The sequence below is a fragment of the Danio rerio genome, chromosome 6 (assembly GCF_052040795.2).
Source record: "Danio rerio strain M-AB ecotype USA chromosome 6, GRCz13ab, whole genome shotgun sequence".
Lineage (NCBI taxonomy): Eukaryota > Metazoa > Chordata > Actinopteri > Cypriniformes > Danionidae > Danio > Danio rerio.
In genome coordinates, this window is record NC_141026.1 from 37,343,396 (window position 1) to 37,369,031 (window position 25,636).

The 25,636-nt window shown below is 35.4% G+C and overlaps 1 protein-coding gene across 6 annotated transcripts in view; it reads right to left on the bottom strand.

Annotated features, from left to right (window-relative positions):
- The window catches only part of nos1apa (nitric oxide synthase 1 (neuronal) adaptor protein a), a 220,310-nt gene that overhangs the window by 56,924 nt on the left and 137,750 nt on the right, over nt 1–25,636 (bottom strand). For all 6 annotated transcript variants that reach the window (XR_015493885.2, XR_015493886.1, XM_087257590.1 and 3 more), the window contains one exon: nt 211–372. Coding sequence is in view for 4 of the 6 variants with exons in the window: in XM_087257590.1 (XP_087113716.1) it covers nt 211–372 (162 nt within the window). In the remaining 2 variants the exon portion in view is untranslated. The remainder of the gene's footprint in view (nt 1–210; nt 373–25,636) is intronic.

Consider the following 25,636-nt stretch of genomic DNA (forward strand, 5'->3'; position numbering starts at 1 on the left):
GATTGGAGAAAAGATGCTAAAATTATGCAAAAAAATTAACCTAGTCTTATAGAACATACGCAAGCAGAAAATATATATTTTTAAACCATTGTATTAATATTTTAGAATACACTAAAAATCTAAAAAAAACACTGCAGCAGTAGACAGCAGCACATTAAATCGTTCAAAAACACTCCATTGGCAGTGTGGTGTACAGTAAGTGGGTCTCACCTGGGCCACGGCCACCTGTGTCTGCTGCTGCTGCTGGGTGAGCTGCTGCTGGAGAAGCTGGAGCTGGTGGTGCACAGACAGCGGTGTGCTGGACGGGAGATCACTGCCTGACGGTAGTAGCAATTTAGGGGATGCCAGCAGGATCACGGGCTCCTCCGAGGGCTGGAGAAACACAAAGAACAGCAGGCCTGATCAAGATCTGCAATTCATCTATTTCATATTTTTTAAAGCTCTCACAAGTTGGGGTGCTGGTGGTTTGTTGAATATTATATATAATAAACGGCAGCATGTGGACAACATAAATAAAAGTCTTTCAGACCTCGGGTACAACTACCGTGTTTAAGTGTCAAAATTAAAGTATTCATTTTGAGAAAACATTGCATTTTAACCATAAAAAATTAATTAACAATAAATTTACATTTAATACTGAAACAAATCGTTTAGAAAGTAATAAAATGTGCACAATTTAAAAAAATAAAGAATTCATAAGGCCTGTTTTTTAAGTTTAGCAATCATTAGAACATCTGCAACAAACTCCAACTCAGCCCCCCGTGCTCCAGCCAAAGTTATTAACAACTGCATGTTTCTATTGGGAAACACGCATCACTCTGACCAGCTCTGTGGTCAAACACGTCTCTTCTCTCCCCCTGCTGAGACTCAGATATTAATTACGATGCCGTTTGCAGTGAGAGGAGCTGTGCAAACAAACAGAGCTCAAGAGGGCTGGGAGGCAGTCGACTGTGACAAATTGTTAGTTTTTACCCTACACTGCCAACTTATTTATACCATGGCCAGCATAGAAAAAAATATGGTAATGCCAGCTGTCAGATATTGACCTCCCACATACTGAAAGAGGGAACAGAAGCAGCCGAAGATGAGACTGATTTTGGCTGAGATTGATGTACTGCGAAGATCCCTTTGAAATAACCTAGCATCATCTGCTGCTGAATCACTAAACTAAAGGCTAGACGGTCCAAACCTGAGCGAAAAAAATAATCAAACATGAACATCTATGGTTTCAAGTATCTTTTTGTAGGATAAAATGATTTCTTATTTAGGTTCATGTGTAGAGACAATGGCAGAAATGATTTTTTTTTTATGATTAGCTAAGTTATTTAGAAATACTACAGATCCTAAACTTTTGAATGGTGGCACATCATATTATTACAGATGTAGTAATAGTCTAACAAAAGTATTCCTTATAAAAAAAAACAAAAAAACAAACAAACAGACAAATTATAATGACAATGAAAATACATTCTGTGCTGGAATATGCTTTGAAACTGCATCTAGTCTTTAAAGGGTCACGTAACACCGAAGTAAAATTTTTTTAGATGTCGACAGTGATATATATGTCCCATGTTGCTAAAACATTATTAGGACACTATTTTTATAAAAAAAAAAAAAGAGTGAAAAATAGTTGTTTTTGTGTTATTTGAGCAAATTCGTTCTTCTGGTTTGAAAAGAAGTTTTGAAGCTACGTCACAGCAATGAGATTATTGTGTAAATTCCAGCATGGAGATTGGATGTCTGTACCGGCCGGTACAACGCGAGTACAATCTTTGAGTTGTCAGCATTAATTTATAAAAAAAACTTGGTTTTATTGTGAATGAGGTGCAACTTCATTTATATGCACGATATAGATGTGTATATAAATGACTTAAACTGCAATGAAATGCAGTTTAGGTCTAACCAGCAGTGCAGTAGCAGCAAGTGCAGGATATACCTGCTGCTATTGCACTGCTGGCTAGATCTAAACTGCATTTCATTGCATTGTACTTGTACATGTGTAATGACAATAAAGTTGAATCTAATCTAATCTAAAAAATACAGTAGCTTTGAAGACTGTTTTTACAGTACATGTTACAGTGTTCAAATGGCAGAGAGACGCCAAGTTATGTTACCAACCGTAAGTCAAACAAGTAGTAGAAGAGTTCGGAGACATGGGTCGTCAGTGTTGTGTTTATAAATATGTGTTTATAAATGTGACGTATGGTTTTGTTTCCAATTTACTTGCGATGAGAGCACAGCTTGCGTGTCCACAAACGTGTGGATTACAGTGCTCATATAACACATGACAAAAAAATGTTTGCAAGCAACATTTTTTACCCAAGACCCGTCTTCTTTTAAAAAAGACGCAGTTCAGTTCGTGCTGATTGTCCTGTCTCTATGGATTTGGTAAGCGTGTGATCAGTGTTCTTTGTTTATGTTTATTTAGATGGCAGAAGTTAGTTAGTATCGTCAGCAGCCCTCTTTCAGTTTTTAAAGACATACCTTAGTCAAAATGATTTAGTTACTAAGTTTACAGTGCGTTATTATCACTACAATATTATGGACAGAAAGATCCGCTGTAAATGCTGCTCCTCGAATGTAAACATCTTAATTAAACTATTACCATCGTGTAGGATTTTTGCCACGTATGATTCTCACTGTATTTTGTGACAGGTCTATACACAGCTCTTTCACGCTATCCTTTGCACCTACCGAATCTCTTCATCTACCGAGAAATGTGGAGGGTTTTTTTCTCCCATTTGGCACGCGATATCAAAAATTCCATTAAAACTACAATCTTCCAGCAGTTCCTCGCATCCAATGTCATGTTTGTCATGGTGGGCATGAATGCATTTCATCATTTATTAAGTGGTTTTGAGAATCTTAATCTCTGAGAATATTTTTTCTGCTTGTTCAAACTACTCACATAAAATAAACTTAAACAATACAATTATTTTGATATTTTTGGCACAACTCAATTGCTTTATGTTCAATCTACTAAAGATTCTATGTTAACTTAATTAACTATCAATTAAATATTAATTAAATAATAATGAATTTATGTTGGGACAACATGAATGAATTGTGTGGGACCCTGCAATTTTACAGTGTGGCGTGAGAACTTTTACCCATATAGTATGACACCATATTAATGAATAAGGTCTGTTATTTCTCTTTGAGTGACTCTATTGGCAGAACGAGTTCATCTTTAAAAAATTCACGATCATATGGCAAAAATGACTCATTTTTTCATATCCATTCAAACGATGCACTCAGCAAAGGGGACTTTTACTTAAGATTGAATTGATGTCAAACCATATTGCATGAACTATATTGGAAAAGATATTCTCCTCGACTTCTCAGTTTTCATTTCTCACTCTTTGGCAGAGCAGTGGTTTGTGTTGGTTGATGAGAATTTTCTTCTGTGTGCGTGTGTGTGTGTGTGTGCGTGTGTGTGTGTGTATGTGTATGTGTATATTTGCCTACTGACAGCTGTTTATTCGGGCAGTGCTGCAGAGAGACATGTTGTAAACAACACCTGCTCACCCAGTGAATCTACCTCATTCAGAGAGACCGCAGACAGATACTACAGTACATTCAGAGTAGATACAATGATGTTCTGACCAAAAATCAGAATCGGTTGCTTTTTTTACAACAAACATGCACTGTAAAAAATGTTTTGTTTTCTGTTTATTTACGGTTGTAAATTGTATTACTAGATGTTGATCTCTGCTCCGTCAACTTTTGATGTTGAAAATTAAACTCTGCGGTTTTAATAATGACTTTTATTGAAATGTTAGTTGTTTGAGACATTGATATTGAGATAATATATAGAGAACTAAGTTTGTAAAAGAAAATGTACTGGCAGCTTATTACCAGGTTTTAGCAGCATAATAACCAACACTAACCCAAACAATATAACACTTCAAACTATTACAAATTTCCATAAAACTCACTTTGTAATCTTTTCAAGGTATAAAGTTATTGAAAAAAAAAAAGATTCCCATAATACAATTCTAATGATTAATAAGAATAAGTGAAAAACAAAAAACCTGAATCACAAAATACGAAAAACTGTCATTTTAAAGATATCTGTGATCAGCAACCAGCAGGCTTTTGCTTTTTCAGTTTTTTCAAACTGAACTGGACTTGCACTCAAACGAAAATGCAATGATTTTACAGTACAAAGTGTGAAAATGGAGTGTTAACAAAAGCCAGAGACACATGATGACACTATTGTAGTATTGTTGGCATCACACAGAAATGTCAGAGTAAAAATAACACAAGATACTGTGCATTAACTTCGATTTAACAAATGTTGATCTTTGTTCATTACATACTTGAACAATTTTGTGATGTTTTTCTTTTTACAATGTTTGGACTTGTGACTTGAACGGAACCTGAAGTCTATGAAAAACTTGATTTATTAATAATTGTATTTCATAAATAATATATAATATATGCCAATAAAAATTGTTTGGAATTTCTTAACTTACATTTCATAACTGGAATATTGAACATCTGAAATTTAAGACAACTAAACTTTTAAAGTCAGACTTTTATGTATTTTTATGGCATGTATGTTTGATGGCCTATAATATTTTAGTTTTATTAAATTACAATTGTTAATAACTCAAATGAAGACAATTCAAATTCAGATTGTTTTGGCGCAGTTTAAACTCCATAGTTTTCACACATTGCAATTTGATAATTTTATGATTTTAATTAAAGTGGAAAGGGTTTAAAGTGCAAATAAACACCTTATTTGTTATTCGTGTACTCATATTTTTGCCATTGCTGAGAAATCAAAACGGGCCCTTTTGGTAAAAAACAAACAAACAAAAAAACAACAAAAGGCTGAAACATCTAGATAGTGTGTCCGGGGAATAAATTATGTGAATTATACTGTTCATGTTATATATATATATATATATATATATATATATATATATATATATATATATATATATATATATATATATATATATATATATATATATATATATATATAAATATATAAAAAAAATATATATATATATATAAAATATATATATATATATATATATATATATATATATATATATATATATATATATATATATATATATATATATATATATGAAAACATTCACTTCACACCACACAAATCATGGATGAAAACGGAGTGTGACACTATTGAGTGTGTGGACTGAAACATTATGCTTGAATAGAATGAATGAATGAGTGAATGATTTCTCAATAATTCATTGATGAACAGATTGCACAGCTCAATCAATAAAAAGGCTTCCAATAATGTTTGAGACATGGCATGGGAAATAAACTATGAACAAGTATAGGGTCTCTATATGATTTCTGTAATAAGGTGTAAAGTGTGGATGAAATTGGGAAATTCAGTCATGAAAAAAGAAATTAGATAAAAAACAGAAGCAGTCATGTAATTTGGCATATTACAGATGAATAAATGAAAAGCAGGAATGTGCTCTTAATCACATCAAGTGTTCAAGTGTGTGTGTGTGTCTAAAAAAATCTTGGCATTCACTGAAAGAGATTTCATTTGATTAGGCAATATTAAATTAGCTTTTTTTGTACTTATACTTACAATTATGCAAATAAAAAAAGAGAGTTTTTTCCACAAAATGGTTTACTTTGGTTTAAATAAGATAAATTATAAAATACAACATTTGCTATTCAAAATCTAATCAAACAATGTAATACAGCTGGTCTTTATTACATTTATTTTCATACCAAACTGAGATCTGTCTTCTAAACACATTTACATAGCAAAGGTTTCACAGGGACGATGTTGTGAGTTGACTATCATACTCAGCTGACAGACATGAGCCATTATAAAAGCAACAAATTTTATGACTGTTCTAATCTGACATTTCATTTTCGCAGAGAATGTGCTTTTGCTGCTTTGCAAGCACCAGTATTTCCTTCAGGAAATGCAAATATAGTTTATCTATGATGGTTTCTGGAATATTTCCATCACTCCACGGGGAATAATTACACTATCATCTGCTCTCGAATCTGCGTTTTTTTTTTTGCTGAGTAACAGAAAACACTGTGCAGAGCAGACTTTGGTAAACGGCTGAAGAAAACACATCTGTTAAAAGGTATCAAGGGAAGCCCCATTCATTTGAGAGCTTTCAATTAACCGCGGCAGAAAAACCTAATTAGTTTTATCTGTGATTATGTGATGGATGCGTAATTAACAGCAGCTACTAAAAGCCTGATGCATTAGTGACAAGTTTCCTCAGGATCCGAGAACACCTGAGCTTTTTTGGTATGGGTCAAATAAGGACTTAGTGGAACTGTCTGTCATGCTCCACAAACTTGACTCTCTAGAGACCGTTTCACAGGGGACTGAGCTAAAACTGCAGCACATGTTTCCTCTGCAGAGGTGGATGAAGTACAGAAATCAAGAAGTTGAGTGAAAAGTACAGATAGGCCAATAAAATGTTACTTCCGTGAAAACTACTCCCTCTTAATTTTACTTGCGTTAAATTCCAGAAGATTTTTGATGTACTAATTTATTACAAAAAGAATACATTTAATTTTTTGAAAAGCTTGTCATATATCATCAAAACATATTGTACACTGAACTACTACTACCACCACAACTACCCCCAGATCCAGTGACTTTTTAAGTAAAGATACAGTCTAACTTAATGAGCCCCTATTATAGGTTTTTGAAAATGACCTTGCATGCAGTGTAACACAGCACTAAGTGAATAAAAACATCCAGCTTATATCCGGTTTAAATCTAAAGGTGCACCGTGTTTAAAACTATTGATTCTTTAACGAAATAGTTGACTCAGAGTCGAATAAATGAATTAAGTTGGCTTCAGATCTTTTGCTTAAACACATCAACGTCAATACGATACATCACCAAATATGATGTGCTAATCACCAAATATGAAATGTGAACACGACTTTGCCTTCAGACACTAGCGAAGCGTGGGTGATCACAGGACTGATCATGACATGTGATCACTGACAGATGGAGATTTGGCTACGGGGAATAAAGTTCATTTTCACAACAATCCCACAGTATAGTCAACCGTGTGCTGTGTTCGCTCCTGTCATTTGTCAGATTTTTGAAACCTATGCTACAACATGGGATTTGTTGGCCATTTGCTATTAAAGTAAAGAGCAGCAGAGACTATTATGTATGAGACTTTGTCACACTTTGACATGGACTTTGTCAGTAACTGTTATGCTGCATTCACACCAGACGTGGAAGGAGTGTCAAGCGTGAGTGGTTTACATAGTAAGTCAATGCAAAGACGGGTATAGAAATCCTGCAGCGCGATACACGCAAATGAGGTGGAATAAAACGGCGTGGTGGAAATCCTACTGCCGACACTGGACAACAGTTTATCAAATTGGGCTTGGCTCAGTCTGAAGCACCGCTGAAAGCCTCCATCATCCAGTTATAGTTTCTGGAAGAGTTAATGAGCTCACAGAGCTTGGTGCACCTCAGAATGGATATAGTGGACTCAGGCATGGCTCCAAAACGAATCAACACTGTTTTTCAAGTAGCTAGAGTCACAGGGCAGACAGAAGCCCAACCCATAATGTGAATCCACGTCTATTGTGAAGTGAATTTTATGCGCGAATGACTCTGATTTGACACATGAAAGAAGCAAGTAGACTCAAAATATTCATTTGTCTACACGTGAATAGCGGGATTTATCCATGCGTACCGCGTCTGGTGTGAACACAGCATTACAGTATATGGACCAGTTTCTTCTTCCTCTGGATCATAACATGTAAGTGTGATTAAAATTGTTGCCTCGTTTTGTGTAGTTTGCAAAATTATTAATTGTGTGTTGTAACTTGAAATCGCTCCGCATGGCTCATAATCACATATATATTATAGATTAGTGCACGAACTGTGTCTCTCAGGTTAAGTCTGTATTAACCTGAGAGTTATATATATTTTTCATATATTTTCATATATTTTTCATATATTGCATCCAAAACCACATTGGAAAAGTGTTGCGTGCTTTTTCCTTTACTGATTTAAATGCATTTCTGAACTCGCAATCCTGTGCCGCTTGCCTTTGCTATGGCCAACATCAGCTATTCCTACCACACTTGGTGCGGTCAATTTTCAAAATAGTCAAATTTTTGCCACTGCGTGGATTAATTCTGAATGTGTGTCGCTGTTTTTAATTGGGGTTAGATTTAAGATTAGAGTAATATACTGGTGTTTAACTACACTGCTTTATTGCATTCCTGCATTGGGCTATCACACACTCTGTGTGCTACTTCATAATGGGCATTTCTCTCTGTTATGTGCTAAACCCAGTCAACCAATCACAACAGACTGGGTCATTGGACCAATCAGAGCAGATTAGCTTTACACTAAGGAGGGGTTTGGGAACACATGAGACGCTGAACGAATCATTTGGGCGTTGTTGGGATAATTAGGTAAAATAATTGGCATATTATAAGACATTGATGTGTTTTTGACCTTGCATGCCTATCAGCCTGTTGTTGGAGACCCCCAAAACCAAAATATGACCTTTAAAATGCAAAATGGGCAATGTGGTGGTGCAGGGGGTAGCATTCAGTCCAAAGACATGCGCTTTAGGCGAATTGGGTAAGCTAAATTCTTCGTAGTGTGAATAAGTGTTTTTCCCAGTGATGAGTTGCAGCTTGTAGGGCATCCGTTGCGTAAAACATATGCTAAATAATTTGGCGGTTCATTCCGCTGTAGTGACCCCTGATTAATAAATGGACTAAGCTAAAAAGAAAATAAATGAATGAATGAATAATGCAAAATAGGGGCTCTTTAACAATTTGAATCACTGAATTTTTAACTGAAGACTCACTCTTTTCAGATTATTTGAAGTGGTGAGTGTTCTAACTGGGGACTCGCTTGGAAAAAATCATTTGAATGAGTGAATCGTTAACTGCATAGTGGATACTTGCTTTGAACAGATCATTTCAATCAACTGGAGACTTGCTATAAGACCAGTTTATTTGAATCAGTGAATAGATTCATTTTAAAGGGACAGTTTATGCAAGAATGAAAATGTACTCAGTTTACTTCCTCAAGTGCATTCAAACATTTATGATTTTCTTTATTCTTTTAAACGCAAAAAAATATATTAGAAAAAAAGAAACATTATCTAACCCTTGACTCCCATAGTAGGAAAAACAGATACTGATACCGTCAATGGTTACATTTTTCAAAAAAATCTTCCTTTGTGTTTAACAGAAGAGAGAAACTCATGAAACAAGTTTGAAACAAGTAAACGTTGAGTAACCAATGCTTCCATTTGATTAGATTTCACGCAACAAAATAATGAAATGATTTTAACTGTCATTTTGTCAAGTTTGTCTCAAGTTTAACAGAAAACAAATGGCATTACAAAAACACATGTGTGATAAAATATAAATCACCACTCTCTTCCAGAGAAGTTTTTTGCTGTAAGCAAATTTCTTTAAATGACAAATACCGAAGAAGGTCAGCACTTAATAATTTATTAAATGAAAAACAGACGAAAAGAAAAACAAATGTTTTGGCCTTATGGCTTAGTCACATATTAAATTGTGCATATTTAGTAACCAGAACTTTATGAAACTGCCAAGTTTCTACATGTTTGCATTTTACACAAGGCATCAAGAATGGCCACAGGTTTGCAGTCAGAAAAGGAAAGAGGATGAAAACAACAAATGCCCATGAAGGAGTGATTCAAATATATCTGCAACTCTAATTTAAATTAGATAACAAATATTGTTTTCAATCAGAACTTTTGGATAAAAAAAGTGCATATGCTGGACAGAGATGGATCTTTTTTTAATACACGTGTGTGTGTGTGTGTGTGTGTGTGTGTGTGTGTGTGTGTGTGTGTGTGTGTGCATGCCCACATTTGGACTTCATTTTGAAAGGCTGTGTTTGTACAAAAATCTGTAAATAAAGGTATACTTTGTGCTTAAGAAGCAGAGTCTTTCAGTGATGAAATAATATTGCGATTCATAGTGTACACAGCTATTATTAGAACATATTACCTTATTATATTTCATTATTTTACAGCATCTGCTGAGAATTTAATAAAAGAGAATGATTATTAAATAACCTTACTGTATAATAATATAGGTGCTACAGCTTACATAAAGGTCTTATTTTCTGAAATGCCACAGCAGTTGACTTGGATCGTCTAGAGCTAGGGGAGCCTTTGCTCTAATTATATCTCTTCTGTTCCCATGTGAATCTTTTTTTTTTTTTTACTGTTGTGATGTTTTTTTTTTTCCCAAGTTTTTCAGGAAAGTTCACATGGGTTGTGCATTGAGGGCAAGTACAGTATACAAAACTCCATGTAAGAAACTCTTGGCTTTTTAAAGATTTGTACACAATGTCATTCAGGCTTTGTGTAGTACTGCCAGACTTCTGACAACCTGCATGAAGATTTTTCCAAATTTACAGCTACCTCTGGACAACAACTTTCTACCTAGACATTTCAGCCCACAAGTGTAGACTTTGCCACAGATTCAATATTAGTTTGGGGTTTTAAAGTTTTCTTTAGCTTTGCTCACTAACACTCTTTATAAAGGTTATATAAACCAAGTTTTCTAAAAGCATGCACAGTCCTTTTTTCTTGCATTAAGCAACTGTGTCAGACAACACAACTGGTGCAATTGGTTCTCTTTGTAACCGACAGGGAAAAAAATTATGTTCGTGCACCCACAGTCCTGCTGCTTTTAAAAGCTCCAGATTGTTTTGTAAGCAGCAGTGGTTGCTGCTTTTACTTTAACCATTCTTTGAAACGATTATTACTGGGCCTAATGTACACATTAATGGGCCTAATGTTAACATCATCCTTTCATTATCGGACATGGAATGTTTTTCGCCTGCTTTCTTTTGCTTATAGTTAATTTTGCTAATATGTTTTAAATAGCATCCTTTACAATACCATTGCTTTAATAGGAGATTAACTCTTCATTTATGTAGGCTATGGTTAACTGTTTAAGTTTATTGTAATAAAGTACAAATGAAAACTTCAGATGCAAAACCCTCCAAATCCATCAGACCTCTTATTTTTGTAAATGAGCATTTTCTATCAGGCTCCTCTGATTAGGTTCAGAAGTTTCATTTTATAGATAATGAATAGGTTATTTATTAGCTAGTAAATAAAATAACTTTTTTCAAAAATGTCACTTTAGACAATTCTTTGCTTTTTAAAAAGGTAGATTTTCTTTTGCGCCAAAACCAGCTAAATCCACTTTTGGGTTTTTTGCAAAAACTTTTAAAATCCGCCTACAGTATTGTGACAGGACAGTTTAATTATTTGATTACTAATAAAATCACTAAACTTTAAATTACTAAACAAAAAAACACATTACACAAACTACATAAAAATAAAAATACATAAATCTGTCAAGTAAGTGGTGGTTCATTCTGCTGTGTATCAGGGTTACTCTGATAAACCAGAGACTAAGCAGAAGGAAAATGAATGAATAAAATCTGTCAAGTAAGAGCATTAATCAACAACCTTTAAACTGACATTAATTAAATCTTAACAATCTGTGGTCATTTCTGATATTTGGGATTTAGATGTAATGTAAATAAAGCAATGTAAACATTGCAGACATTTTAAACTATAAGCTTGTTAGATTAAAATTAAGTAGTGTAAAAACATTGCAAAACATCAAAACAACAAAAATACGTTATGAATGCATGCTACACTCTCGACTGTTCAGTATGTTTTATAATGCACAGAGTTTTGTGGTATGGACATTTTCATTTGCCATTCACTGACATTCGGAAGCGGAATAAAATAGTCTCTTCATAAAAGCCGGCATATCAGCGAGCCGTTACATTGAAAACAAATGATTTGATTCGCACCTTCTGATTGGTTCTCAGAAAATAGCAGCTTTTGCTGGCGTTTAGAGGCTTTTGCAAACCAACTGTTGTTTCTGAATGTGCTGATGCTGGGATTTGGATGATTTGAAGCAAAATATTTGTTAAACTTGTACTACGTGCCAAAAGCATTCACTTAATGTCATTAGCCCATCTTTGGTGGAAGTGGCAATTAACAGCTTTTGCATCTGAACTCTTCAAATTTTTTATTTTATAAAAATGTTACTTTATTAAAATTTGATTTACCACACCCAATCCAGATCAAATCAAGACACTGCTTCAAGCTAAAGATTTTTATTGCAAATGTTAAACTTATATTACAAAAAACAGGTTTCTGTGAGCTGCTGTACCAGCAAAGGCCACTAGGCCACAAGTGATACCACTTCACTTTATATTAAATTTGAATTAATTTCTGAATATTTTGAACAAATGTTAGAGAAAATATTTGGTTTGAATCTTTTTATAACAAATATTAGATCATATATAGGACATCATTGTTTTAAACATGCAATAGCAAATAAACAGTTAAAGAGGTTAACCTGTCAATCAGATGCACATAAAAAGAGAGACTAAGAACCAAACATAACTCTTTGGAAATATAAATGTTGAATTGATGGCTCACTTTTTAATGTTGCTACTAATTAACGGGGAAGGATGTAGGGATGTTTCATTAGCAATGAATATGTATCCGATAGCCAAAAAATACATATTAGGAGGTTCATCTGAGGATAAGATTATTAAAACGCCCACTAGTCAAAACACATCACAGGAAAGTTCGTTTCAAAGTGTGTATCGACTGCACAAAGCAGATAAGCTGACTGTCATCCTGAGCATCAACTCGGATGAATCTTGATTCCTACACGTATCCTTCCAAGCATAAAAAAAACAACTTCTTTTCTAGCACACAAAAATAAGATAAAAAAGTGCTGAGGTCTCTGATGGTCTGCGATGCATGTTTCGTACTTGAAAGCAATGCATTTAAAAGCAGATTAGATGAAACAAACTAATCCAGCACTGCCTGAGAACATCAGCATATCTGGCATGAAAAAAAAAGAAAATATGCTGAGTATTACAATGCAAGCCTTTCTCAAGCACACCATTACTATGCTGGTCTTTTTGATAATTGGCAAAACAATGCAGGAGTGCTGTGTATTCATTATGCAAGAACCAAACTTAAAGGGGTGAATGTAAATCAGGATTTTTTTTGCATGTTTGATATTCCAGTCAGACATGAAACAACACACTGAGCAGCATGTGAAATACAACAAGCTTGGGAGCGAAATGTTGTAACTCATGTCTGTAGTCTAGACATATTGGCTGTCCTGTGCAATATGTTGAGGGATGTGTATATGTGAGGTGTTGGTTAAACACTTGTGGACAGAACTGAGGCACTGAGGGTGAAAGAGCAGCGTTTGGCTCACGGCTGGACTGACTGAGATTTGCTAGCAGCCACACAAATGCCCTCATTTCTTTTCCGCTCAGGGCTTTCTTCTAGGCAGATTGCTGAATCCTGTTTATTGACTCTTTTTTTTCCTTTTCTGAGACATCCTTGACTCTGTTAGAGATGTATAGATGGAATAGACAGAATGTATATAGTAATGGTACACACAAATTAGTTTTTGTACTTTTTGGATGTGTAGACAAGAAGCTTTTAGTAATGGCATTGAGAAGTACTGTATGAAATGTAAACATGTTTGAAATTTGCAAAAGTTACTTTCAATGGTAAACGCAAAAACGTTTTTATATTATAAATAAAATATGTAGAATGGCACATGCTGTCTATTTCTGGAAATACATACTTAATTTAGCTAGAGATGTGCAATTTTTCAAACTTATTCGAACAAAACACGCACGCACGCACGCACGCACGCACGCACGCACGCACGCACGCACGCGCACACACACACACACACACACACACAGCAATGATTAGGATAAAATGACTATTACATCATATCCCTCCCCCTTTTCAGCTGTTCTCATTTGTCCCTCGGCAAAAGCCCAATTTAATCAGTACTTTTCTATGCTACCACTTGACTGACCTGTCTTCTTCAAATTTTGCTTCATGTAACGGTGTTGTGACAAATAAGGCTCATCATCAAATCATAAAACATTTTTCACGCAAATGGTGAGGATTTTGCTGCTATTTAGAATTGTGACATTTGTAGTGAATTTTGGCCGAATGGCCCATTCATGATTATTTTAAATAATCCTGATTACAATATTGGCCAGAATTATCATGACTATGACCCCCCATCCCCCCATATTAATAGAGTAGCCCTGATTTTAGAATTATCATGTTTAAACAATTTATTATACTAACTACAATATGTTAGAATAAAATGATTGTGTCTTTCTCTGTCATTCGCTGGGACCTGCCATTATTCACAATATTGACAACAACACAGAAATAAGCATCTCTTTTTCTCTTTTATTTTTATATGGTTGTAAAATAATACATGTGTGGCATGTACAACAGTTTGAATAGCTCTATTTCTGTTTAGTATAGAACAAAACTAAATAAAATCAAAACTTAACTGAAACTAAACTAAATTAAACTAATCTAATCTAATCTAAACTAAACTCAACTAAACCAAAGCAAAGCAAAGCAAACTAAACTAAAATAAACTTAACTAAATAAAAACCAAAACTAGACTAAACTACAACTAAACTAAACTAAACCAAACCTAAAACTAAATTAAACCAAACCAAAGACTAAAAAATTGCAGACTGTTGCAGACGAGTGATTCAAATGGGATACAAACACAAACCAGCCACTTTATTAGTTAATTTCTATGATAATAAATATCTAATTGACCAATGAAAGCAACCAAATTATAATATAATAAATAAATAAATAATGAGGGTTATTGACTGAAAACAAAATCTTGTACTGTTCTTTGAGGTTAACTTATAAGATTATCAAGACTTATTGGAATTAAAAAAAAAAGTTGTAGGCTATTTCCTTTACTGTTTTGATCCCCATCATCTGAGCGTCCTGTTTGAACATATAGACATAGCTGATGAAAAACTTGAATGTTAATGCTCTAGTAAATATCCTACTCATTAAAAATAAGGTTCATCCTCCTTTTCATAATGTCTTTTGTTGTCTTTAAAGTGTTTTCTAGCGTTTGTGTAGATATGCGACTTGTTTTATTAGCTACTTCATAAGTAAATAAATGGACGGAGCTAAAAATGCAGTCTGTTGAAGCAGGTGTAGAAGCATTATTCTGTAGAGGCGGAGTTTTACTATTACATAATTAAATTGCACATTCCACAACCTGTCGTTTTAGCTGACAGTCTTCAATATAAGCTTTTTTTAGATTAGAGAGAATGTTTTGAGCTCTGAAAGTTACAGGATTTTTTTTATAGTACAAAGACCTCTTATATGTCAACAGATCAAGGGAATTTTGATATCTCAAGTTCATGAATAAAGCTGCTTAAAAGCGTCCTACCGCCATCCACATGTCGTCTACTGGCTTCATGAATACGAAACATCAAGCTGAAGGGCTTTTCAAGCTAAAAAGGTTCTTAAGGGCTTTGCGGCCCCTGAGGTTTTCAAAGTCAAGCAGCCCTGAGGACAGGAACATGGCATTGGGGACTGAAATACATCGCTCAAAGATCTTAAAAACGAAAACGCTGAGCATGTAAGTGAACACTGTTACCTTACTCCCTAACATGACGGATTTCAAACAACAGTGTCTGGAAAAAATGATGAGAAAACAGTGAGCACTGTTAGAGTTATGACACTGAAAGTTGCCTGAGGGCAACGGCACACCCTAGACAACAATACAGCTTCAAAACGATCAGACAAAACCAGTGTCTCTATTAAAACACAGACCATGTGGATTTTCTCCATTGTCATTCCAGGATTGATGTAGTACAATAACCAGAAACATCAAACAATCTCAAATATCAGCTTTTACGGTAAGTAAAAAAAAAATCCCTTTTCACTTTGGTGGCACCTTGTACACCACCATTAACTACCCAGAGCTGTTAACGCTTGTCAGACACCGTGTGAAGGAGAATCAAAAAGGTCTGAGCCGTTAAACAGCTAACTAATGAACACTAAAGATGATTAAGCATCAACATAAAGCTGTTGACTTTTATTGTCTTCCACGCATTCAAACTAATGTTAAATGCCACTGTCACACATTAACATTTGGATGGAAGTGAATGAACTAATCATGCATTGAATTATGGCGCATCCTCTCAAAATGTGATCTAAATTTACGCCTGAATGATTTTACAAAGACAAAAAGGCTTTGTTATAATGTCTGAAAGATCACAGAGAGCGAAATGCCAAAGCCTTATCAGGATTTAGTCTACACATCTGAGCACAGCAGAAGTTACTGTGTTGATATCCATTCGCAGTTCGCCATTTTTAGGCATCTATTGTTATACGGCTCGAATGATTTGATGTCATCTTTGGTGTAGAAAGTGCAAAGCCTGCATAAATACTAAAATGCCTGTAACAAAGTGTTTATCTGTCCATCTCTGCTTTTCAATTTCATTCTTTGGTAAAGGTTCAAAAGAAAAACAACCTTTTGTGATTCATCCGTGACATTGTAATTCATTGGTATGCTAGGACACTAGATGAAATATCAACATTTTACAAGTAAACTGCTCAGCTATTCTGCAGAGTGCATATTAGTCAATAATATTTGTGTTGCACGGAACACTCAGTAGACTACAAAGAATCGAACTTTTCTATGCAAGAAGAGCTGATCGCTGCAAAGATCATGCAAGGCAAACATCAAGGTGATACAACCAAGCTAAAATGAAAAAAGCTTTGTGTTTCAAGAGCCTCTGCAGTGCTAGAGTATTGTTTTATGCTTCCTCTCTACTACAATGAAATGATTTTGCTTGCAGGGACAAAAAAAAAAATTAAGAAAACGGATGTTAATTAATGAATGTAATTAATGCAGACTGAACACGATGTATGGAAACTGCACCACAACAAAACAGATTACTTTAAAAGCTATTTTTGTTGAATGTGAAGAGAGAGGAAGACTGGCTGCCATGAATTTGTCAAAACAAAATTAATATGTAAAATTAGGGCTAGGCGATAAAATCGGTTTTAATAATTATTGACAGAACACCATTGTCAATATTGATAAAAAATATTTGGTATGTAGTTTCAGTATAAAACACTATAGTTTTATTAAAATGTGACTGCTTAGCACGCGCCTTGAAAGCAGTGGCAATAAGCTTATGGTGTACGTCTGTAATTTCCAATGGAGGCGCACAACTTACACGACGCACATATGGGAGCGACACGCACATGTTAAGTAAGTTGCGTGCACATGAACCATGTGCATTTTCCAGCCGCGCAGAGTTGAAAGCATCTGAACTTTTCCGAATACTGCGAGGGCTTGGCAATTCATGTAGGTAGAACTAATCAATGTGCTTCACAAGTTGTATGAAATATACACATTTCAGTTAAAACAGCAGACTAATTACCTCAGACACATAACTACCGCACCCAAACACTGCAACGGCTTTTACTTCTCTCTATAAACGCATCAGAACTGCAACAATGAATTGTTCATTTGTCATCCTCTGAGAAAACGCTTGATTATGGGACAAGCCAGGGGAGCATGAGTGCAAAGTCCATTGTATATGGTTGTAAGAGGCTAAATTATCATATGCATTTGTTTATATGACAAAACATGTCTTTTTGACTCAAGAAGGTCCATGCTGACTCCAAAGGCAGAAACTGATAAGATCAGAGCCTGTTGTGTGGACTTTGGGGGTTTTATGATGTGGTCACATGTTGATTGGTCAGTTTGAATGTCTCACCAATTTGGGCTTTAGTCACATGGTCAAGAAAGATACAAAATAGGTGTAAAACTCTGCTCTGTGTCTTTTCCTGCCCTCTCTTTTCCGTCTCTGTCTTTTCCTGCTCTGCTCTTCTTTTTCCATCTTTTTTGACTCCTCTGCAATAAGGATAACTTCTGGGCCAGCTCTCCTTGTCTCTCTCCCTCCCCCTTTGTCTTCCCTTCTACCTCAGGTAACTTTGATTTTACATTTAAGCTGGGTACAATTTATATCATATGTTTTATCAGTTTATATTTTATCATTTTATACACTCATTTTGTAATTTATTCAGTTGTACCCATAGAGAATTATTGTCATTAAATCATCTCGTTTTCAAGTATCTGTGATTTATTTTTGAATTAACATCAACACTTAATTGTTCCATATTGCAATACAATACAATCACATAATATCAACGCTCTCCCACATTTATAGCTATTAATACTGCCCTTATTTCCATTTTTGGTATGAGATTGCAGAAGAATGGCTTGACTAGAAATGTACTGTTTTTTACCATCATGCTGATAGCTTTTTAGTCACTCGGCAGAACTACAGTTCGAACCGCAGTGGTTAAAACCCATAATTACATGGTCAAGGAATCCATGTGCATGCACTTGTCACTTCATGTCAGAATAACAACAAACGTGAAAATAAGTGCGGTGGCTAGCAGCAGTGAGGAGATTGTAAATAAAAAGGATGTCTATCGATCAATCAATCAATCAATCAATCAATCAATCAATCAATCAATCAATCAATCAATCAATCAATCATTCAGAAATACATTTTTTATTATTCAGTTAACTGAATAAGAATAGTAAAAAAAAAAGGGGGGGGGGGATTAATAAACACAAAACAACAATCTAAAACCGACACACACCAACACAATTTGTGCTAATCACACATAACTGAGCCAGACTGATAAAGAGAGACTAAAAAATCTGAACCATTAAAAAAAGCAAATATTTTAATTACATTGTTAAATGAAATCGAACGGTAATCCAAGACTAAAATCAAAACCACAAATCTTTAAAATCCCATGAAGCACACAAAACAGCCCTCTGGCACCTCTAAAGAGTTTCACCACACCAGGCTGGTGCAAACAGCAATGCGCAGGGGAGGATTTTCTGAAATTGAGCATTAGGCCAAAAGGCTGAACTCATTTAATCATGAATTATCCAGAGAAACTGACATTGCTTTGAAAACCCATTCTGGCTTTTGGGTCCCATCTAGCATTTGAGGCCTGAGGGCTCTTGAGAGCTCGCTTCTGTACCATCACCCCCCTGAAAAAATCCTTGCTTCAAATGCTTTTCACATGTAACAGTCTGATCTGGAAAGACACCATTTCTCCAAAATGGGGAGAAAAAAAGTCAGCTACAATCTTGAGGCCTCATATACAAAGACTTGCGTTGAAATCATACTAAAATATTGCGTACGCAAAAAGCTGTAAATGTGCGTACACAGTTAAAAATTCAGATCTATGAAACACTGCGCAAGCAAAATAACACCCATTCTCTTTGTACATCTGAATGAACGTGAAAGTGAGCGCATGAGCACGAACGCAAATCCCCTCCCTGCCATGTGCACGAGCGCAAATCCCTGCCCCTCCCCCGTATGAATATGCTAATTACTATACTTTGGCAAAAAACAACGAAAAAGCAATAGCTAAAGCAAACAAAAAGAGAAACTTTGAAAAGAATGTGTTTTTGAGGTGCTGCTTTCGGAGGTAGACCGGAAACAAACTGTGTTATTTGCAAGTTTGTTCTCCAGGATTAATAAAAAAAGAACAAAAAAATAAAAAAAATAGAGCGAGAGAGTTTAGCTGATGCGGTTAACACAGTGGGGTCTGAACATTGCACTGAGTGGTTTAAAAAAGAAATAGCGCGATGTAAAGCTGTAAAATTTTATGGTATCTTTAACAGCGTGAGTGTCGTCGCTCGTAAAACGCATGGCAACATGTTTTGACACATTTGAGCATGAACTCGGTTCGAATCCAGCGTCTGATGAAGTTTTTCTTATTTTCACAGCTACATATCAGATTTTGGCTACTCTTCATCACGAGGAAGACAAGTAGGAGTCATTAATAAGTCTGTGCATCATTTATTATTTGCATATTATTGAATGGAAATGTTTCTGATTCACGTATACAAATTCGTCTCTTAGGTGGCACCTTTATAGCAATGTGCGTGCAGTCGATAGCTCCGATTACATTCGGCAAACCGGCGACTGTGGCAAATTGCGCTTTAATGTTTGGCTGGTCAACTGCATGGTATGGAAACCTTATATACCTGCAAGACATGCAGATGAACCTGTCTCAGACAGCTGCCATTACACGGCTAAAAGATACTTTGTAGTGTGCAATTAACACAACTGCCTTTAGGAGTCGACAAAGGAAATAAAACAGACACACACAAGAAATGAACATACGCCAGACATAAAGTTGGCGTGGACCAACGCACATTATCACGTTCATTTCATCGTTAGTAAATGTAAACGTTAGCGTGAAATCTGGTGTGAGCAAAGTTTTTGTGCGTAAGCAGCGTTGATACATGAGGCCCCTGGTCTTTTTTCAAGTTTGGGATCAGCAAGATGTTTAAGATGCTTTTAAAAAAGTATGTTTTGCTCACCAAGGCTATATTTCTATGATCGAAAATACACTGAAACTGTGAAATTGTGACATATTACAGTATTAAACAACTTTTTTTTTTCTTGAACGTGGTTTTACATTCTTTAATATCATTACTAAAGTCACCAGTGACACATGATCTTTCAGAAATCATCATAATATTCTAATTTGCTGTTTTATTATCATTAAATATCGATGATAATAAGAATCATTATTAATAATTGGGTACCAATGGGTACACCTTTTTCCTGCTTCATAGCATTGCGGAAACTGTGACACATTTTACTATTTAAGCTTCAAGGAAGAATAGAAAGTTGAAAAAATGTGATTTATTAAAAAATGAACAGCCCAGCAGAAAATAAATGTCTCCTGAGCAGCAGATCATCACATTAGAATGATTTCTGAAGGTTCATTTGACACTTAAGATTGGAGTAATGATGCAGAAAATTGACAGGAATAAATCTTAAACTAGATTCAGGAAGAAAAGAGTTATTTTAAAGTGCACTAATATTTCACACCTTTAGAGGTTTAATGCATTTTTGATCAAATAAAAGCAGTCTTGGTGAGAAAAAATTGTTTTCTTTGCAAAACATTTTTGAAAATCTTGTAGTGCATACGCACACAAATTCAGTCTGTGATGTCCACCTCCTCTGGGGTCTGGCTGGTTTTTGAGTTATCTTTCTTGAATTCAGGAAATGTATGTGTTCTGTAACTAAAAGGGAAAAAAAATCCTGGCAGGAGCCTGGCTGTTTGCTGGACAGATAGAAGATAAGATCAGAGCTGCACAGCCGCCTCATTTCTCTGTATTTGAAATGTGAAATTCCCACAGTGCTTGGCTGCCACAGAGTTTCTGACACTGGGTAAAGATCAGAATTGCAGAAGAGGGCCACTAATTGCTTTCATTAGTTATTCAGCAACCGTTTTGTCCAGCAATCCTCCAAAAGCACACTGTGGTCTCATATAAAGTGGGATGCAACTACTTGTGCACACTAAGAATCTCTTGGGCATTCATTACCAAAGCTCAGAAAGCAATGCCATATAAACAGCTGTAGAAACTCTAGAAATTCTCTTTTTATTAGACAGCATCTGGAAATGTCCTATAAACAATATGTTGGGGTGAAACAAAGACTTGTTGTTCTAATTAACTGCCTGCAGGAAAGGAAACACAACAAACATTGTAATTTGTTCTAATTTGCATATTAAATTAACCCAGACAAAAACACAGCAAAAATGAACCTATAAAAATGTTGTTTTGATGTCACATAAACTAGTTATTCTATATTTAAAGTTTAAAATATTTAAAGTTATGAAAATAAATAGATTTGTGCAATGAAAAAAAAAACATTTAAAAATACAGTAATATGATAAAAAGAATAATTAGTGGAAAAATGTTAGTTTATTTGTAATCTAGGGCAGCACGGTGGCGCAGTGGGTAGCACAATCGCCTCACAGCAATAAGAACACTGATTCGAGCATCGGCTGGGTCAGTTGGTGTTTGCTCCGGGTGCTCTGGTTTCCAAAACTGTCCAAAAACATGTGGTAAAGGTGAATTGGATAAGCTAAATTGTCCGTAGTGTATGTCTGTGAATGAGAGTGTATGGATGTTTGCCAGTGATGGGTTGCAGCTGGAAGGGCATCCGCTGCGAAAAACATATGCTGGATAAGTTGGCGGTTCATTCTGCTGTGGTGACCCCAGATTAACAAAGGGACTAAGCCGAAAAGAATATGAATGAATGAATGAATAAACAATTTTCTCAAGATTCTGTAGATGTAAAAAAGGGTAATATCAGTTGGCTATTATTATTGTTATTCTCAAACATATATGGTAAAACAACAATAATAATATTAGGCCTATGTTTATGTCTACTGTTGGTTTAAATGCTAAATTTTGTCTAGACGTGGAATGGGGGACTTGAATAAACTTTAAATCTGTCCTGTTTGTTAACTCACAGTAAAGTGATGACATCGGAATGCAACTATTCATAATTCTGAAGTTGAATAATTATGTTGGAGACATTGTGACAGTATGCTTACCGTCTGTCATTGACAACTATATTAGACCATTTTTTTTACTGGTGAAATGAGACATTTATCATTTTCAGATGCCCTCATCAGATTCAACATTATAGGCTAGAGTAGTTGATACTGTTACACGCTTATTCTCATGCACAACACTTTGTGTTTGCTATGAAAGAAAAAAAAAAAACATATCAAATGCTTGTCATAATCATAACTCTAAAATTTTGTATGACCATTTAAATTATGTGTGCACTTTTCGTTTCACTTTTACTGCTGAGTGACTCATGTCATGGCTGACGTCACTTGAAAAAAAACAATAAAAAAAAAACATACATGCACATCATACTTTCCGTGCGACTTCCAAACGATCACTCTGTGCGACAAACTGAATGTTATTTACAACGTTATTATTGACAGCCTATGCAGGCTCTGTTCAATAAAGTAGACATCATTCTAAGGTGCGCGGATCCTCACAGAGATTAAAAATAAAAAAAAACAGCTCAAGGTCAGCTCAAGTGATTTTGCTGTCGCAAACACATTATTACACAAGAATTATACCTTATAAATACAGTATGTGACTCTTTCAACACCATTTAGTGGTGTCCACGTTGCATGAGCAATGTGTATAAAACAATGTGAAGACTTGTGCGACTTATTGCTTCTCTCCTGACTTTGAAAATATAGTAAGATTGTGTCGTGGGTCGAATCGAGATTGTGATCTTTTTCTGATTAATTACGCAGCCCTTATTGGGAGTTTGCTTGCTCATTTCTGCTTGCTTTGTTTTTCTGGATCCTGAGGTTCTGTACTATTTCAAAGGAAAGCATTAAGGACAGCACACTCATTCAAATGTTTTGAAAACATTGTTTACCTTAATAATTAGCTAAAGGCTCATGTTTATACTGGAAGACAGAACAGGCACATACAGTGCAGTCACCAGACGACACAAAGAATCTCAACGCTTCACCAGAACAACTGACTGTAGGCTTGCTGAACAGTTTTGACACTTGTACCAGCCCTAAAAACAGCATGAACTCCTACACAGACAGTCCATATCCGCTACACAAGTCCTCGAGGAAGGCATGAGTATCTGCAGTGTACAGGAATCTGAAATGATCTGTTTATGTAGGAGTGTGACAGCCTGCTCTCAAAGGCTTTATGTATGAAGACATTTGCGGAAACTGGAAATTTAAATAGCTTTTCTAGAAGTGCCAAATGCACATGTGTATGATTCACTTGTAAAATGACACTTCTTTTAAAAAGCAACAGATATTTAAAAGACTATATTCTGTTATGTTGTCACAGTTGGTGTTTGGAAAGTGAATTTACTGGCATTCACAAATTGTCCTATTCATGAACCTGCAGTAAAGTACTGCATTCAAGCTGTCAAAGACTCAATGAAAGAATATTAAATATCAGTGGGTTTCATTCAACAAGTAATCTACACCTTTGATAAATATCCAGTAAAATGAAGCAGTATATAAGCAGTCACTTCAAATTTCTGGACAACTTTTTACAATATGGCTGATAAACAAAGTCATCAATGTTATGAATCCATATTATAATATATTCTACAATAAAAGTCTTTTGTCTATATATTTTTTTTCAGTGGGTCTCATATAGTATATTTCACTCCCGATCTCGTAAATTCAAGGTAGTCAAATGCATTGTAAAATATTACAATTCTGGCAGATGACTTTTTTATGGCAGATAAATGGTTTCATTTTATTTTATCTGAGCAAAAAGCTATCGTTAATCTGCATCATGATTCGCAGGGACACCTGCTGAAATGTAATTCAATGTAATAATAGTTTGTACACCAAATACCAAGCGTATTTAGAACTAGAATCATTAGATGATATATTAAAAGACTAATTAATATAACTTATTTGCTAATAAATAGTGTCGATAAATAGCACTTGCCTGGGTCAGTTGGAAAATTTTGTGTGGAGTTTGCATGTTCTCCCCGTGTTCGCGTGGTTTTCCTTCAGGTGCTCAAGTTTCCCCCACAATCCCAGCATGCGCTACAGGTGAATTGGGCAGGCTAAATTGTCCGTAGTGTTTGTGTGTGATTGAGAGTGTATGAATGTTTCCAGCTGCAACCCATCACTGGCATCCACTGAATAAAACATATGCTGTATAAGGTGGCGGTTCATTCCACTGTGGCGACCTCTAATTAATAAAGGGACTAAGCTGAAAAATAAACTGAATGAATGAATGCTAATAAAAACTAATGAATAATATTAAGGAAACTAAACCACAATGGTCTAATTTTCAAATACAATTAAGCCCAAGGCCAAGAGGAAAAGACACATTACATATACAATATTGCATTATAAGGGAGCTTCCGCACTAGCACTTTTTCTCAAGTCTGTTTGAAATAGGTTCTATAGGTAATGGTTCTTGAAAACACCAGCATGTTTCGCTTGCACAATTGTGCTACGTCAGGTAAGTGAGCCATTATGAATCATGTATGAACTGGTAAAACTTTATGCGTTAACTTGCTTTGCTGCCAGGTGTAACTGATGCCCTGCAAGCAGAGAATGTATTTCTAACTTCTGCAACACTTCGTATCTCTATGGTTTCTCCATTTGGCATTAATCTTGCACAACATAAAACACTAAAGCAAGAACAAGTTAGTTTGCTCAAAACACACTTTAAATCATCTTCCGCCTCTTGCAATAACTAACTATTTTTAGTGATCTAAAGTGGATTTTGATCCCATAATGGGCAGATATGCATTAATTGTAGCATTTTTTGCTATTTAACTGAAATGAATACACAACACAATGCACCATTTCAAGCTATTTAGATGGTATATTTCAGTGTAAAATTTGAATATATGGTATTTAATATAATAAAGGCAACATGGGAAGAAGGTCGCTGGTTCGAGCCTCGGCTGGGTCAGTTGGTGTTTCTGTTTTTCCTGCGTTTGCATGGGATTTCTCCGGGTGCTCCGGTTTCCAAAATAGTCCAAAGACATGCGGTATAGGTGACTTGGGTAGGCTAAATTGTTCGTAGTGTATGAGTGTGAATGAGTGTGTATGGATGTTTCCCAGAGATGGGTTGCAGCTGAAAGGGCACCCACTGCGTAAAACATAAGCTGGATAAGTTGTCGGTACATTCTGCTGTGGCAACCCCTGATTAATAAAGGGACGTAAAAAAGAAAAGAAAATGAATGAATTAATACTGTATATGAAAATGAAATGAAGTATAATGAAGTAAATGTAATAATTAATTGTAGTGAGTCAACGGATCGTTCCAGAACCGAACAAGCCACAGACCATGTTATCCTTAAAAGATTGGTTGGTGCCTACGA